The 13,942-nt window shown below is 42.1% G+C and overlaps 1 protein-coding gene across 9 annotated transcripts in view; it reads left to right on the top strand.

Moving 5' to 3' along the window:
* The first annotated feature begins 547 nt into the window (after nucleotides 1-547).
* The window catches only part of KDM3B (lysine demethylase 3B), a 68,104-nt gene continuing 54,709 nt past the window's right edge, over nucleotides 548-13,942 (top strand). For 8 of the 9 annotated variants that reach the window (XM_070738886.1, XM_070738882.1, XM_070738885.1 and 5 more), the window contains exon 1: nucleotides 548-843. In XM_070738886.1, coding sequence (XP_070594987.1) covers nucleotides 673-843 — 171 coding nt within the window. In that variant the 5' untranslated portion in view covers nucleotides 548-672. Of the gene's footprint in view, nucleotides 844-1,189; nucleotides 1,253-13,942 lie in introns of those variants that run through there. The other variant, XM_070738887.1, reaches the window with a different exon arrangement.

Genomic DNA, 13,942 nt, shown 5'->3' with positions numbered 1-13,942 from the left:
TCAATGGAAATTTGTTAGGATGCGCTATTACCATAGTACCAAAGTAAGCGCCAGTTCGATATAGAGTGGATGTACTCCTCTTTTTGATTTATTTTATTTATTCGGTCAAACATGTATAGGATAGGAGTTGTATAAACATAAGTAAAAAGTAATAATAAAAAGGGCAATAGGACAGGGACGGTAGGCACAATAATCTTCAATTAACATTTATTCCATTAACATGTGGCCTGTTAAAAACACCGCTGAACAAATTAAGCGTCTGTTCCGGCCCAAGCCAGGAGGGCGCGTCTTTGTGTGTGTGTGTGTATTGTTTTTAACCACGTACAACGCAGTCCCCCCTCTGCCCTCCTGCGGGGAACGGCGGAACAAACGAAGCCACCAAGAACGTAAAGGTCAGCGTTGCATGCCGGGAGCAAAAAAAAAAAGGTAAATATCAAAGGAGTTGCGCGCGCTGCATTCTGGGAGCCCTGAGCCGTGGGGGGGGGAGACGGTTGGCCAAGCGCGGGGCACGTCGGGATGCATCGGAGCCTGCCGCGGGGTACGCCGGGAACAGGGCGGGCAGTTGTTTCGGGGGGCCCCAGAGGGAGAGCTGTCGCGGACTCGCTCGGGTGTCTGTGGCGGCTGGTCGAGGTCGAGAACCACGGCGGCGTCGGCGGGTTCTGCCCAGTCGGGATGGCAGACGCCACGGCCTCCCCGGTGGGGAAGCGACTCCTGCTGTTGCTGGTCTCAGGTCCGGGCGAGGGAGAAGCAGTGGTTTCGGAGCCTGGGCCTGCTCTGCCCTCCCGGGCCTGGAGGAGCGGGACCGTGCGGGCTATGAGCGGGGCCGTCCCTCAGGACCTAGCGGTAAGGGCCCGCGGGGGGGGGGAGGGGGCTCCGGGCTCGTCCCCTTGGCGCGCTCGTGACTCCTCTGGGGTGGGGGAGGGTCCATGTCCCCCAGGGAGGGAGGGACGGCAGAGGAACTGCCGCCTCTCCTTTTTGGGGGGGGGGGGGGCTTGTATCGGGAGGAAACGTCCCTCTTCGTGGGGTTTTTCCCCCCGCCTTTGCGCGAAATAACGCGGAATCCCTTCCTTGTATGTGGTTCTTTCTGGCGCTTTAAGGCCGAGCTGGGATTTTAGGCGCTGCGTTTTTTAACCGGCGGGGAAAAAAATCGCATATATACGGATCGTTCCCCCCAAATCCCATCAGAATCCATTTCATAAGCGAACGTCGCGGTGTGTGTGTGAAAGAATATTCGCAGTAGTTCGTTTGGCTGGTAGGTTTCCTTTCACTGCGGTGTATTTTTTGGAGTCCGTTCCTGTTGTAAAACAAGGAAACATCCCCCCACACTTTTCTAATTTAGTTGGTCATTTTTAAGGGTTGGGGGTTTTTTGGTCACTTAAGTCAGTGTTTCCCAACCGTGGCAACTTGAATATATTTGGACTTCAACTCCCAGAATTCCTCAGCCAGCGAACGCTGGCTGGGGAATTCTGGGAGTTGAAGTCCAGATATTTTCAAGTTGCCAAGCTTGAGAAACACTGACTTAAGGATACTTTGCCTTAAGCGCAAAACATCTCCAGAATTATGGGAAATTGCCCCTGGGATTGTGTGTGTGTGTGTGTGGAGGGGGGATAATCAACATACTTTGTTGGGATTCTTCACCAGTATAAGCCTCATGTGTGAGAGGGCATGTAGGACTTGGGTATCTGTTTTCCTGGTTATGGGATATATACATAAGTTGGGTTTAATTGTTAATGGCAAGACAGTTTCGATTTCAGCCTCAAATGACATATTTAATTTCTGGAGATCTCGGTGCTCTCCGAGTTTGGTTTTTTGCTTTCATTTCATTACCCAGCTAGGTAACATCAGTGCTAGTGAGTGCCCTGCCAGTGTTGGTGGGGGTGTGGTTTTCTCCTTGGTACTGTTTTGATTAGGGTATTGTTTTCTTTTTGTCTGATGTTAATCCTTCCTTAGCTGGGTATTGGTTGCTGGAGAGGAAGTGTTCTGGTCTTTTTGTTTCCTTACTTTTTAATTGTCTCTTTTGAATGGTGTGCAAATGTGGTTTATCTCTGTGTGTTGAAGAAGGAAACAAAAAGATAAGATTTCCTCCTCCAGCAACCAATACCCAGAGAAGATGGGGTTGATACCTGACAAACAAGCAGAAAATAAAATAATAATAAATAAACCACTAAAGAGAAAATCATATCCCCATCAACACTGGCAGGGAAATTGCTATATATAATCAAAGGAACAAAGTCAACTGTAGCATTGATGATGTTACCTAGTTGGAAAATGAAACATATTCTGCAAGCAAATAAATGCAAGCTCATAGAGCACCAAGAAAGCCACAGTTGAACCTTGAGCTACCCTGAGACGTTTTGTGCTTAAGGCAAAGTGTCCTGAAGTTATTTTTTTTGTATTTAATCCCACATAAGTAAATACAAGTAGATAATGGATATGAATCTAAACTCCAATTTACATATTTGACATTATCAACAGCTTGATAACACCGCCCCAGTCTTCGGAGAGGGGCGGCATACAAATTAATAAATAATAATAATAATAATTATTATTATTATTATCATCATCATCATCATCTTTCCATAGCTAGTCTCAGCCATTTATTACAGCAGTTGAGCTCTCTACTCTGTTTTATACCCATTGGCATAGTCGCAGAACACACTAGTTTAAGCAAAGATGCATGGAGTTGTTTCTGAGTTGGGATGTTGTTTTCTTAGTGTAGTGTGCAAAGCGGTCAGTTCATCCATAAATTTATGTATTTTTGGAACAAAGTTACATGAACCCAGAAGTTTTGTTTTATCATCTGCTTGATACTCTGAGACACACACCCCCTTCATGATTTGCTTCCAAAATTTTTCATCAGATGTCCTTGCTTGACCTTAACAGTTTCATCATTGACTTTTTCAAAGGACATTTAGGTACATTAAAAAGAAATGCAAGCTTCAGTAGACCTACCCCACTTATTGTACCTTCCAAAAAAGAACTATGATTGAGTGGTTGAAAATTAAAACTTATTTCAAAAGATTTATAAAAACATGTAGGTAAATGAGAAAATAACAGAGTTGGCGAACTTTAGAGGTTTTTTGTGTGACTGAGGCATTAAGTTGAAGGGTTTTTTAAAAAATAGAAAAATATGATGTAACAACAAAGAACTATGTATCAAGTCTTCTCTGCATCTCTATATTTTATAATTAACTGTTACTAATACTGCAGTCATTGGGGAGTATTTATTACAGAATTGGTAGTTGGCCGCAAAGTTTGTACAACCATTCTTTGTTTTAACAGTGTTAGCCTAATATTGGATAATTTAACTAAATTTGCTCATAATTCTAAGACATAGGCAAATATATGTATTAGTTTATAATAGCATTGGTTCACAGATGTCTCTCAAAAACTCTGGAATTTTACTGTAGTTGACATTTTTCATGATGGATAGTGAAGAAATTGTAGTTGGAGCAATGCCATTTGATTTGGCTTTCTACTATGGACATGTAATGTGGGAATTTAAAAAAATTAAATGGACTTAATTATCTAGATCAAGTTATATTTTTTAAATGGATATTGAAGATCTAGAGAAATGATGGGACTAGAATTACAGTGTATAAATATCTACAATAAATACAATAAAATATTCTGGATTAAAGTATGCTGTAGAAATTGGATTGCAAATAAGTGCACAAGGAGTATTTTGGGAGGCTAGAATAGTTTTACTGGCTTGTATGAAGATTGAGCAAGTCTGAAATGGACAAATCCTAAAAAGATTATGACATATCTGTGATTATTATCTGTGATCCAAAAACTGGAAAGTTGGTTTGTCTCTTTACTTTTTTTATGATTTAGCTTCATAATATTAGATTCCCATGAGAGACACAGCAACTTCAACATTTTCTCAGTATATAATGATAGTAAAAAATAAAAGCACATTCAGAAAGTATGCAAGGTAGAATGTATAAAATGTATTAAGGTTGTTATATTTTAGGAAGTTGTAACAAAATTGATTATGGATTAAATGGTATTAAAATCCAATTGAGTGCTGTAATTATTAAAGGAAGATGCTGTCAGTGGGACCTTTTTATTTAGACAAATGATTACTGAAAATGACAGGAATGCAAGGTTATTAAAAATGATACTTGAGGTGAGAGAAACAAAAGCATTTAATATAAAAGTTTCTATTACACCTTGTGTTGGGGACATTAAAAAATTCAGGGATATTGAGGCAGACGCTTTTTTTCTGGGGTTGAATAATCTATCAGAAGACAATGGTAAATTAGAAACTAGATATTAATATAAATTTACAGTGGTTCTTTTCATTATCACTTTGTACTTACAAAACTAGTATGACAATAACAGTTTTACTTATAGATCAATTCTTTCCCATTTTGACTCAATGTCATGTTATGAACTTAAAAAATTATTTAGAGAGAAAGAGATTCGTGTTTTTTAAATATTATTATGTTGGCTTGCCCAGAATACATGGATAGAAATATAGTAATAAATGACTACGTTATATTTCCTAATTTAGTTATTATTGGAATTCATTATTATTCATTAACATTTATCTCAATTATCTTGAGTAAAATTTATAATATCACCATATAGAATATTTAAAAGTAATCTATCCTAGCTCTATTTAAATAAATAAATAAAGAATATCTAACCCTAGCTTTTAAGCTAAATGCAAATTTGTGTATTGTATGTGTGTAGGTCTTGGCATATTTGGGTCTTTTCCCGTGTAAGGTTGTTAGAATCCTGGCGACGTTTCGATAAGGTCCCACTCACCATCTTCAGGCTGGTGCTTTCAGCTTTGTGCTTGGGCGAACAAAGCGTGGTCTGATCTGTTGTCCCTCTATAAATACGGGTGGGTGGGTGTGGTGTGTTGGCTCAGCTGCTGCAAGCGGGTTGATTGGCTGTGTTGGTCCTGATTACACACCTTTTTCTACCTAAAAGAGACTGATAATTAGAGTGCATCTTATACTCTGAATGTTGCTTTTCCCCCCAGCCCTAACTAGCTGCCAACTATCTTCCCAGTTCTTACCCTGGAGGCTCTTTCATTGTTTCTCTCTGTGAAGAATGTTTTCCAAACCCTAAGTCTTTGCAGGGTTTTTCCCATTACTCTAACTTGTTCAGAAGAAGTTTCTTTCTAGCCCTAACCAGGTGCTAACTGCTTGCAAGCTCTTTCATTGTTATTTCTGCAAAGAATGTTTTCCAAACTCCAACTTTGATTCCCCCCCCCATTCTCTATTTGCTCCAAATGTTTCTTTCCAACTCTAACCAGGTGCTAACAATGCTCCCAGCTTTTACCAGCTTCAAATCTCTTTCATTGTTACTCTCTGTGAGAAATGTTTTCCAAACCCTGTCTTTGTAGGGTTTTTCCCCCATTGCTTTACTTGCTCCAAATGTTTCTTTCCGGTTCTACCCAGGTGCTAACAATGTTCCCAGCTCTTACTGGTTTGCAAGCTCTTTCATTGTCACCGTCTCAGAATAAAGGTTTTTTTAAGCCCTTAACCAGTGGAGAAAATAATATGCTAAACCTGACCAGACTAAGTATGCTAGTAGACACTTTTCCCTATTTTCCTCCCCCAAAACTAAATTGCGTCTTATACTCCGGTGTCTTATACAGTGATCCCCCGTTTATTGCGTCCCCAACCATTGCGAACAGGGTACTTCGCTATTTTTCAACCCGGAAGTCAAAAATACCATCTACGCATGCGTGCCGGGCACGCATGCGTAGATGGCAGCGGCTTCCCTGGGTCTTCCCCCTCTTGCTGGCGTCAGCGAGGAGTTTCCCCACCGCCCACGCAAACTCCTCGCTGCCGCCCGCCCTTCGCCCGCCCACGCCGTTCATTCTCGCCGCTTTCGAGCTGAATCCGGGAGCAAATTCGCTCCTGGATTCAGCTCGAAATCGGCGAGAATGAACGGCGTGGAAAAGGCGTTCCTTGCCGTTCGTTCTCGCCGCTTTCGAGCTGAATCCGGGAGCGAATTCGCTCCTGGATTCAGCTCGAAATCGGCGAGAATGAACGGCGTGGAAAAGGCGTTCCTTGCCGTTCGTTCTCGCCGCTTTCGAGCTGAATCCGGGAGCGAATTCGCTCCTGGATTCAGCTCGAAATCGGCGAGAATGAACGGCGTGGAAAAGGCGTTCCTTGCCGTTCGTTCTCGCCGCTTTCGAGCTGAATCCGGGAGCGAATTCGCTCCTGGATTCAGCTCGAAATCGGCGAGAATGAACGGCGTGGAAAAGGCGTTCCTTGCCGTTCGTTCTCGCCGCTTTCGAGCTGAATCCGGGAGCGAATTCGCTCCTGGATTCAGCTCGAAATCGGCGAGAATGAACGGCGTGGAAAAGGCGTTCCTTGCCGTTCGTTCTCGCCGCTTTCGAGCTGAATCCAGGAGCGAATTCGCTCCCGGATTCAGCTCGAAAGCGGCGAGAGCCAGCGCCCCCCGGACCCCCAACCCGGGTTTGGGGGGCTGCTAGGAAGCCCTCCATGCCGGCGGCAAACAGCCGCGCCGCCCCCAATCTTCGGCTCCTCGCTAGCGCTGTGGGAATAAAAACACAATCTGCACATGCACAGAAGGTGTTTTTACTTCCGCATTGCTACTTCGCGAAAACCCGCTCGTTGCGGGGGCTCCTGGAACGGAACCCTCGCAACGAGCGGGGGATCACTGTACTTCAAAAAATACAGTAATTCTGATTAGTTAGTGGGGTAACACCTTGAGTAAATTGATGTTGTTGATGTATGCAGATTACTTGATGTTTGCAGATTAGGGGTGACATCCTGAGTAGTTGTTGTGGTTGATGCCTGCAGACTAGTCAGCTGTTTTGTAATGTATGTCTGTAGTGTAACATCCCGAGTTTTGGTTTGACTCCTAGTTTGTGGTCTAGCTATGTGTTTATGGCATGTGTCAGTTTGCTTTGTGTGTGTGTCGGAGGGGGTGCAGCAGTTGGAGGCGCCGCTGTGGTTTGGCTTCTGGGTGGTGGTTGTATTTTGTCTGTGGGGTGGATATGAGTTTGGGTCTGGTGAGGGTGATTGGTGGTGGCTTCCTGTGTTATTCTGGGTCTGGTATCAGTTTTCATGGCTGGGATTTGTTTGTTGATTAGGGCTGGTTTCCAGATGTCTGGTAGGCGGGAGGTTAATTCATGTTGTTGGGGTGTTTCTCTATTTCAGTGGCTTCCATAATTATTCTTTTGTTGGAGTGATTTTGGAAATTAATTTAGTTCTCCAACATACACACGCTGCTTTTACACTTTGGCCTAAAGAAGCTGTAGGTTCTCCAGCAGGTCTCCTAAAGCTGTTCTTGAGTAAGATATGAACATCAATACTAACTATTGTATGGATTCTTTTTAGATTTCCCCAGCTAATTATATTTTTATACATTTGTAATTTCATTCTAACTTTTAAATGAAGGGATATACTGTATCCAGTTAGCTCCAGTTTTTATCAGTAAAAACAAGAACTTTACCACCATCCATAGAACTTCATTTTAAATAATTCATTTTTCCAGTAAAAAAGATACTTTTAGTTGTACATCTGGAATGCTATTTCACCTTAAATGTCTATGGAGATTCTCTGCCATCCACAATCATGGAGGTCCCAAAGGTGTTTTTTTTTCAAGAGACAACTGGACTTTCTGGTTTATCTTTGAAGGCCTTTCGCTTCTCGTCCAAAGGTTTCGTTTCGCTTCTCATCCAAGAAGCCTCCTCATAAAGCCCAGATGCCTCTTGAAGAAAGTACTTTTGGGACTATTTCAGCCGAGAGTTGTTGTCTTTTTTTTAAACTTCACATTAAGTCTTTTCTGTTCTTCAAGGCTTTTGAAATATTTATATTTGATTGATTCAGAATAGGTTATTTCATATTGTTGAGTTCCATTATATTCTTACAGGAAGATGGATTATGGATGTGTGTTTTTGAATCAATCATGATCCTAGTGACTTCATGTATAGTTTACTTGTTTTTCAGGCAGCATTTTCAGTAGTGGTTTGTCTGTGCTTCTCCTATGGCTAATCGATAGTGACTAGAAAAATCTCCCAACTGAATTTTTTGCTGAATGCACAACTGAAAAACAGGTTTCCTTATTCCTAAAGGTAAAGGTTTCCTGTCTAGTCATGACCAACTCTAGGGGATGATGCTCATCTCCGTTTCTTAGCTGAGGGAGCTAGCATTGTCTGAAGATATTCTCATGGTCATGTCATGGCTAACATCAGCCAAGGAGGCATGGAATGTTGTTACCTTCCTACAACTTACCTACTCATTTTGCATGCTCAGTGGTCATGCTGGATTCCCAGTTCATGCTTTAATTCTCAGAGCAAACTGGCTCTATTCTTGCAGTACTGTTTGTAGAAAAGTTATTTTATGAAGTATTTGCCCAGTGACAAAAATTTATGAGGCACCTAATTTAAAAAAAATCAGCTAGGGATCAGCTCATAATTGAAGCCAAGGACGTTTTTATAGAGAATAGACATTTTAGGTCTCAATTTTACATTTTTAGGTGAATATAATTCAATTGTGATACGATTTTCATATAGGCAATATAATGCAAAGAATATTGAAGTATTTAGGTATAGAATTATTGTTCTGTAACTCAAGAATAAATTTCAGTTCAGCTCACAAATCTATTTGATATTTAAGAATAGAGAGACATTTTTGATGAAAACATAGAAACAAATACGTAATTCAAAGTAGAAAATTAGGTTAAGACCAGTCTTAATATTAAGTGGATGGTACAATTGGGACAGATAATTCATGTCATTCTGAGGTCTCCAGCTATTTTTGTAGTATTTTCCTGTTATTTATCAGTGCCTTAAATTCAGTATGTCTAAGATTAGATTTCTCTGTCTCAAAACCTCTGTTTTTACTTCTAATCTGTTAATGGAGTTAATCAACTACCTCTCAGGTGGAAGAAAAAGCAGTAACATTTTACATTTCCCCCCAATGTATTTAGTTTCTTGCCATGAATACCAACTTACAGTCAAAAGACCTGATGAAAACATCTTCAATTTCACAATGCCTGGAAAGACTTAATCTTAATTAATGTATATTGTACAAGGTTTAAATATGTCCATGCGTTGTGAAATTAAGGAGTTTTCAATCATGTTTTCTGCCTGTTGTCCTGCATATTGGCTGCTGCGGTCCTTACACTATATGTTTTAGATCAGGGGTGTCAAACTCTATTTCATCAGGGTTGTGTTGCACCTTGGCATGGGCGTTGCTAGGGTGGGCGTGGCCAGCTCGATGTCACTTGTGTCGGGGACGCCTGTGGTGGCTTGAGCACTCTGCCAATGAAAATGGAGCCTGGGATCAAGACCAAACTCTTTGTTCTATCTTTTCATTGTCTTAAAATACAGACGACAAACTTACTTTATTCTCTTTTCCCTTTAATGTCTCATATTAAATCAGAGGGCCCGGGATTTGGCATATTATATCACCTTGATCTGTACCGTGGAATGTCTGGAAACAATACTGTAAATAGTTTCATTAATCCAAAGAACTCAGTTTACCTTGTCTTTTCATGAAAGACAACAATTATTATTGAAATGCTTTCCTTTTTCTTTGACTCCTCTGATGAGTATGAAAGGTAAAGGGACAGGTAGGATCTTCTCTTGCAGGAAGTTTTGAATATAGGGAAACCTTTAGGCTATTTCTGGAACGTTTTGTTAGAAAGGGTTTGTGTATCACAGAATTAGAACAATCCATTTAACCCTGCTGTTCTGTTCGGGTCGTATGTGACCCGAAACCAAGTTTGAGTCCCCTGTAAAACATTGCATATCTGAAACTTGAAATTTCATGACTTTTCATCATTTCAGGGGTTCTCTCTATGAGAATTTTTTTGGGGGGGTGGGGGGCTTAGTTTTTGCTGGGCAAAAAAACTCCCTAATGTTATGTTCCCGGGTCTATTTGACCCGGACTGCAAATTGATCATTTTAGATACTTATATTTGGTCTTTTTGAAAGCTTTTTTCATCTGGAAACAAGTTTGAACATTTCTGCACACAATGGAATGAAAATTGAACTGAAAAAATTAATCCTTATTGGTTTATTTTGCACATAAATGTGCCCCCCCCCGTTTTTGTGAAAGTTTTTTCAATTTATGGATAGTTTTGCTTGCAAAATGCATTCTATTTTACTGGAGTTGGTGTGGGATTGGTAGCTTGAACATTTCTGAATATAAGAAAAATATAAAGGAACTGAAAAAAATGATTCTTACTGTTTTTTTAACATCAGAAATAAGCCCCCCCCCCCTTGGCTGCTTGCAACCATTTTCACTTTTTATTTTTTTATGCTCCAAATCCGAAATATTCTTTAAAATCTTAGGCATTCATTTACTCAATTTAACAATGCTGATCATCAAAAAAATATTTGTGGGGGGAAAATTTTTTCTTGGCAAAAAAAAGGTCACGTTTACTCTGTTCGGGTCATATAGACCCGGATAAAAATGATTTTTTTTAGGTACTTGAATTTGGTCTTTTTGAAAACTTTTTCCACTGGAAAACTAGTTTGAACATTTATGAACATAATGATATGAAAATTGAACTGGAAAAATTGAGACTTATATTTTTATTTTGATCAAAAAGCCCCTCCCCCCATCCTTTTTGAATTTCGTGTCAATTTATATTTTTTAAGGCTACAAATCCCTAAGGAATTTTCCCCCAAAAGGTTTGATATACTAAATTGAACAATCCTGAACATAAGAAAAATATAAATGAACTGAAAAAAATGACTCTTATTGGTTTATTGTTTTATACTCGAGTATAACCCTACTCGAGTATAAGCCTATTTGAGTATAAGCATGGGGGCCCATTTATGTGCAAAATAAACCAATAAGGATTAATTTTTTCAGTTCAATTTTCATTCCATTGTGTGCAGAAATGTTCAAACCTGTTTCCAGGTGAAAAAAGCTTTCAAAAAGACCAAATATAAGTACCTAAAATGATCAATTTGCAGTCCGGGTCAAATAGACCCGGGAACATAACATTAGGGAGTTTTTTCGAACAGAACAGCAGGGTTAAGTCATTGAGTTTAAACTTTAGGAATCCAAATTCCTACTTGTAGCACTCGGCTGATTGTAAGAAGAATTGGCAATAGCAAAGAACAGTAGCAATTTCATCAGCTTTTTCATACCTTCCTCAGAGCTTCCTATTAAGTAAAAAAGTATTTTAAAGTGGGTGAGAAGCAGTCAGAGGCTTCGAAGAACACAGTGGGATTTGTTTGGCAAATGCCTGCGGTTTTTTTCTACTATCCACTACTACATTGCTATCAGGATAGACTGCCTCTGTGCACCTTTGAAAAAGAGACAGCAGCTTGTCACTTTTGTGGGAGTTTGGGTGGGTGGGGAACCCTAGGGTTTGCTTGTTTCTTTTACCAGTGTGTGGTGCCCTTGCTCAATGTGCTTGCACCTCTCAAGGGAAGGGGGTTGTACTGCTATGTACATCAATAGAGTCTTAGTTAAAAAGCTAAGCAATGGAAACTGCAGTTTAATGTTTCCAAATGTAAAATAATGCACTTGGGGAAAAGGAATCCTCAATCTGAGTATTGCATTGGCAGTTCTGTGTTAGCTAAAACTTCAGAAGAAAAGGATTTAGGGGTAGTGATTTCTGACAGTCTCAAAATGGGTGAGCAGTGTGGTCGGGCGGTAGGAAAAGCAAATAGGATGCTTGGCTGCATAGCTAGAGGTATAACAAGCAGGAAGAGGAAGATTGTGATCCCCTTATATAGAGCGCTGGTGAGACCACATTTGGAGTACTGTGTTCAGTTCTGGAGACCTCACCTACAAAAAGATATTGACGAAATTGAACGGGTCCAAAAACGGGCTACAAGAATGGTGGAAGGTCTTAAGCATAAAACATATCAGGAAAGACTTAATGGACTCAATCTGTATAGTCTGGAGGACAGAAGGAAAAGGGGGGACATGATCGAAACATTAAAATATGTTAAAGGGTTAAATAAGGTTCAGGAGGGAAGTGTTTTTAATAGGAAAGTGAACACAAGAACAAGGAGACACAATCTGAAGTTAGTTGGGGGAAAGATCAAAGGCAACATCAGAAAATATTATTTTACTGAAAGAGTAGTAGGTCCTTGGAACAAACTTCCAGCAGACGTGGTTGGTAAATCCACAGTAACTGAATTTAAACATGCCTGGGATAAACATATATCCATTGTAAGATAAAATACAGGAAATAGTATAAGGGCAGACTAGATGGACCATGAGGTCTTTTTCTGCCGTCAGTCTTCTATGTTTCTATGATATTACTAGACACTCTTAGGAATACAGTGTTCCCTCAATTTTCGTGGGGGATGCGTTCCGAGACCGCCCGCGAAAGTTGAATTTCCGCGAAGTAGAGATGCGGAAGTAAATACACTATTTTTGGCTATGAACAGTATCACAAGCCTTCCCTTAACACAGGGGTCGACAAAGTTGTTCAGAATCTAGGAGCCAGCCAAAAAATTTAGGAGCCAGAATTTTTTTTAAGCAAACTTGGTTTTTTGCCGAGTCTCCACCTGACATCGCTTTCACCCCCTCTGTCTCCTCCTTCCTCTCTCATCTCTTTCCTTCCTCTCCCTCCCTTTCTCTCTTTCCTTTATCTCCCTTTCTGTCTATCCTTTCTATCTCTCACCCCTTCTCCCTCTTTCATTCCCTTTCTCTCCCTCCCTTTCTCTCTCATTCCTTTCTCTCCCTCTTTCCTTCCTATCTCTCTTTCTTTTTCTCCCTCCTTCATATCTTCTTTCTCTCCCCCTTCCTCCCTCTTTCCTTTCTCCCCCTCCCTTTCTCTTCCTTTTTCTCTATCCTTTCTACTTCTTACTCTTTCTTTCTCTCCCTCCTTCATTCAATTTTCTCTCCCTCCCTTTCTCTCCCTTTCTCTCTCTTTCCTTTCTCTCCCTCCCTTTCTCTTCCTTTTTCTCTATCCTTTCTACTTCTTACTCTTTCTTTCTCTCCCTCCTTCATTCAATTTTCTCTCCCCCCTTCCTCCCTCTTTCCTTTCTCCCCCTCCCTTTCTCTTCCTTTTTCTCTATCCTTTCTGCTTCTTACTCTTTCTTTCTCTCCCTCCTTCATTCAATTTTCTCTCCCTCCCTTACTCTCTCTTTCCTTTCTCTCCCTCCCTTGTTCTCCCCTGGGGCTGCCTGTGCCTGCCCTGCACCACCCAACACGGACGGACAGCCCCCGGTCGTCGGTTCGTCGCCCCCCACCCCCCCACGGAGGGAGATCAGGCTGGCGAGGGCGGTAGAACTACGTCACCAGCCACTGGAGGGAGATCGGGCTGGCGGGGGCGGCGAATCCACCTCCCCAGCCGCGCGGAGGGAAATCCGGTAGGCGGGCGGGTGGCCGCGGCTCCCTGCGCGCCCCTGGAAAAGCGTACAGGGAACGGTGCCCGGGGCCGCTTTAGCCGCCCCCCCTCCCCCCGCCATCTCCCCGCGACTGCCTGTGCCGCTGCAGCCGCGCCCCCCCCCCCCCGCTCCCACCGCCAGTGCCCTCCCGCCGGGCAACCAAAGGACACTTGCCGATGACGACAGGGAACCTTCAGCTGGGCGGGCGCTGCCGTGCCGGTGCCTCCGACCTCCCGGTTCCTGCTCGATGCCGCGGTTTCTGGCGCTCTCCTGCTGGGCCCCAAAGAAGGAAGGCGGGAAAAAGGCGCGAAGAATGGAGGTCTCCTTCCTGCCTGCCTTCTTTGGGACCCAGCAGGAGAGCGCCAGAAACCGCGGCATCGGGCAGGAGCGGAGAGGTCAGAGGCACCGCAGCGCCCTTCTAGGCGCCAGACAACATTTTCTAGGCGCCACTGGCGACCAGGCGCCTGGGTTTGTCGAACCTTGCCTTAACACTTTAAACCCCTAAATTGTAATTTCCCATTCCCTTAGCAACCATTTAGATTATTACTCACCATGTTTCTTTATTAAAGTTTATTAAAAAAATATTTATTAAAGGTGGACGAAAGTTTGGTGATGACATATAACATCATCGGGGCG

Source organism: Erythrolamprus reginae, chromosome 2, assembly GCF_031021105.1.
Source record: "Erythrolamprus reginae isolate rEryReg1 chromosome 2, rEryReg1.hap1, whole genome shotgun sequence".
In the NCBI taxonomy this organism is placed as follows: Eukaryota; Metazoa; Chordata; class Lepidosauria; order Squamata; family Dipsadidae; genus Erythrolamprus; species Erythrolamprus reginae.
The sequence above is the reverse complement of the archived record's forward strand: the minus strand, read 5'-3'. Positions and strand labels throughout refer to the sequence as shown.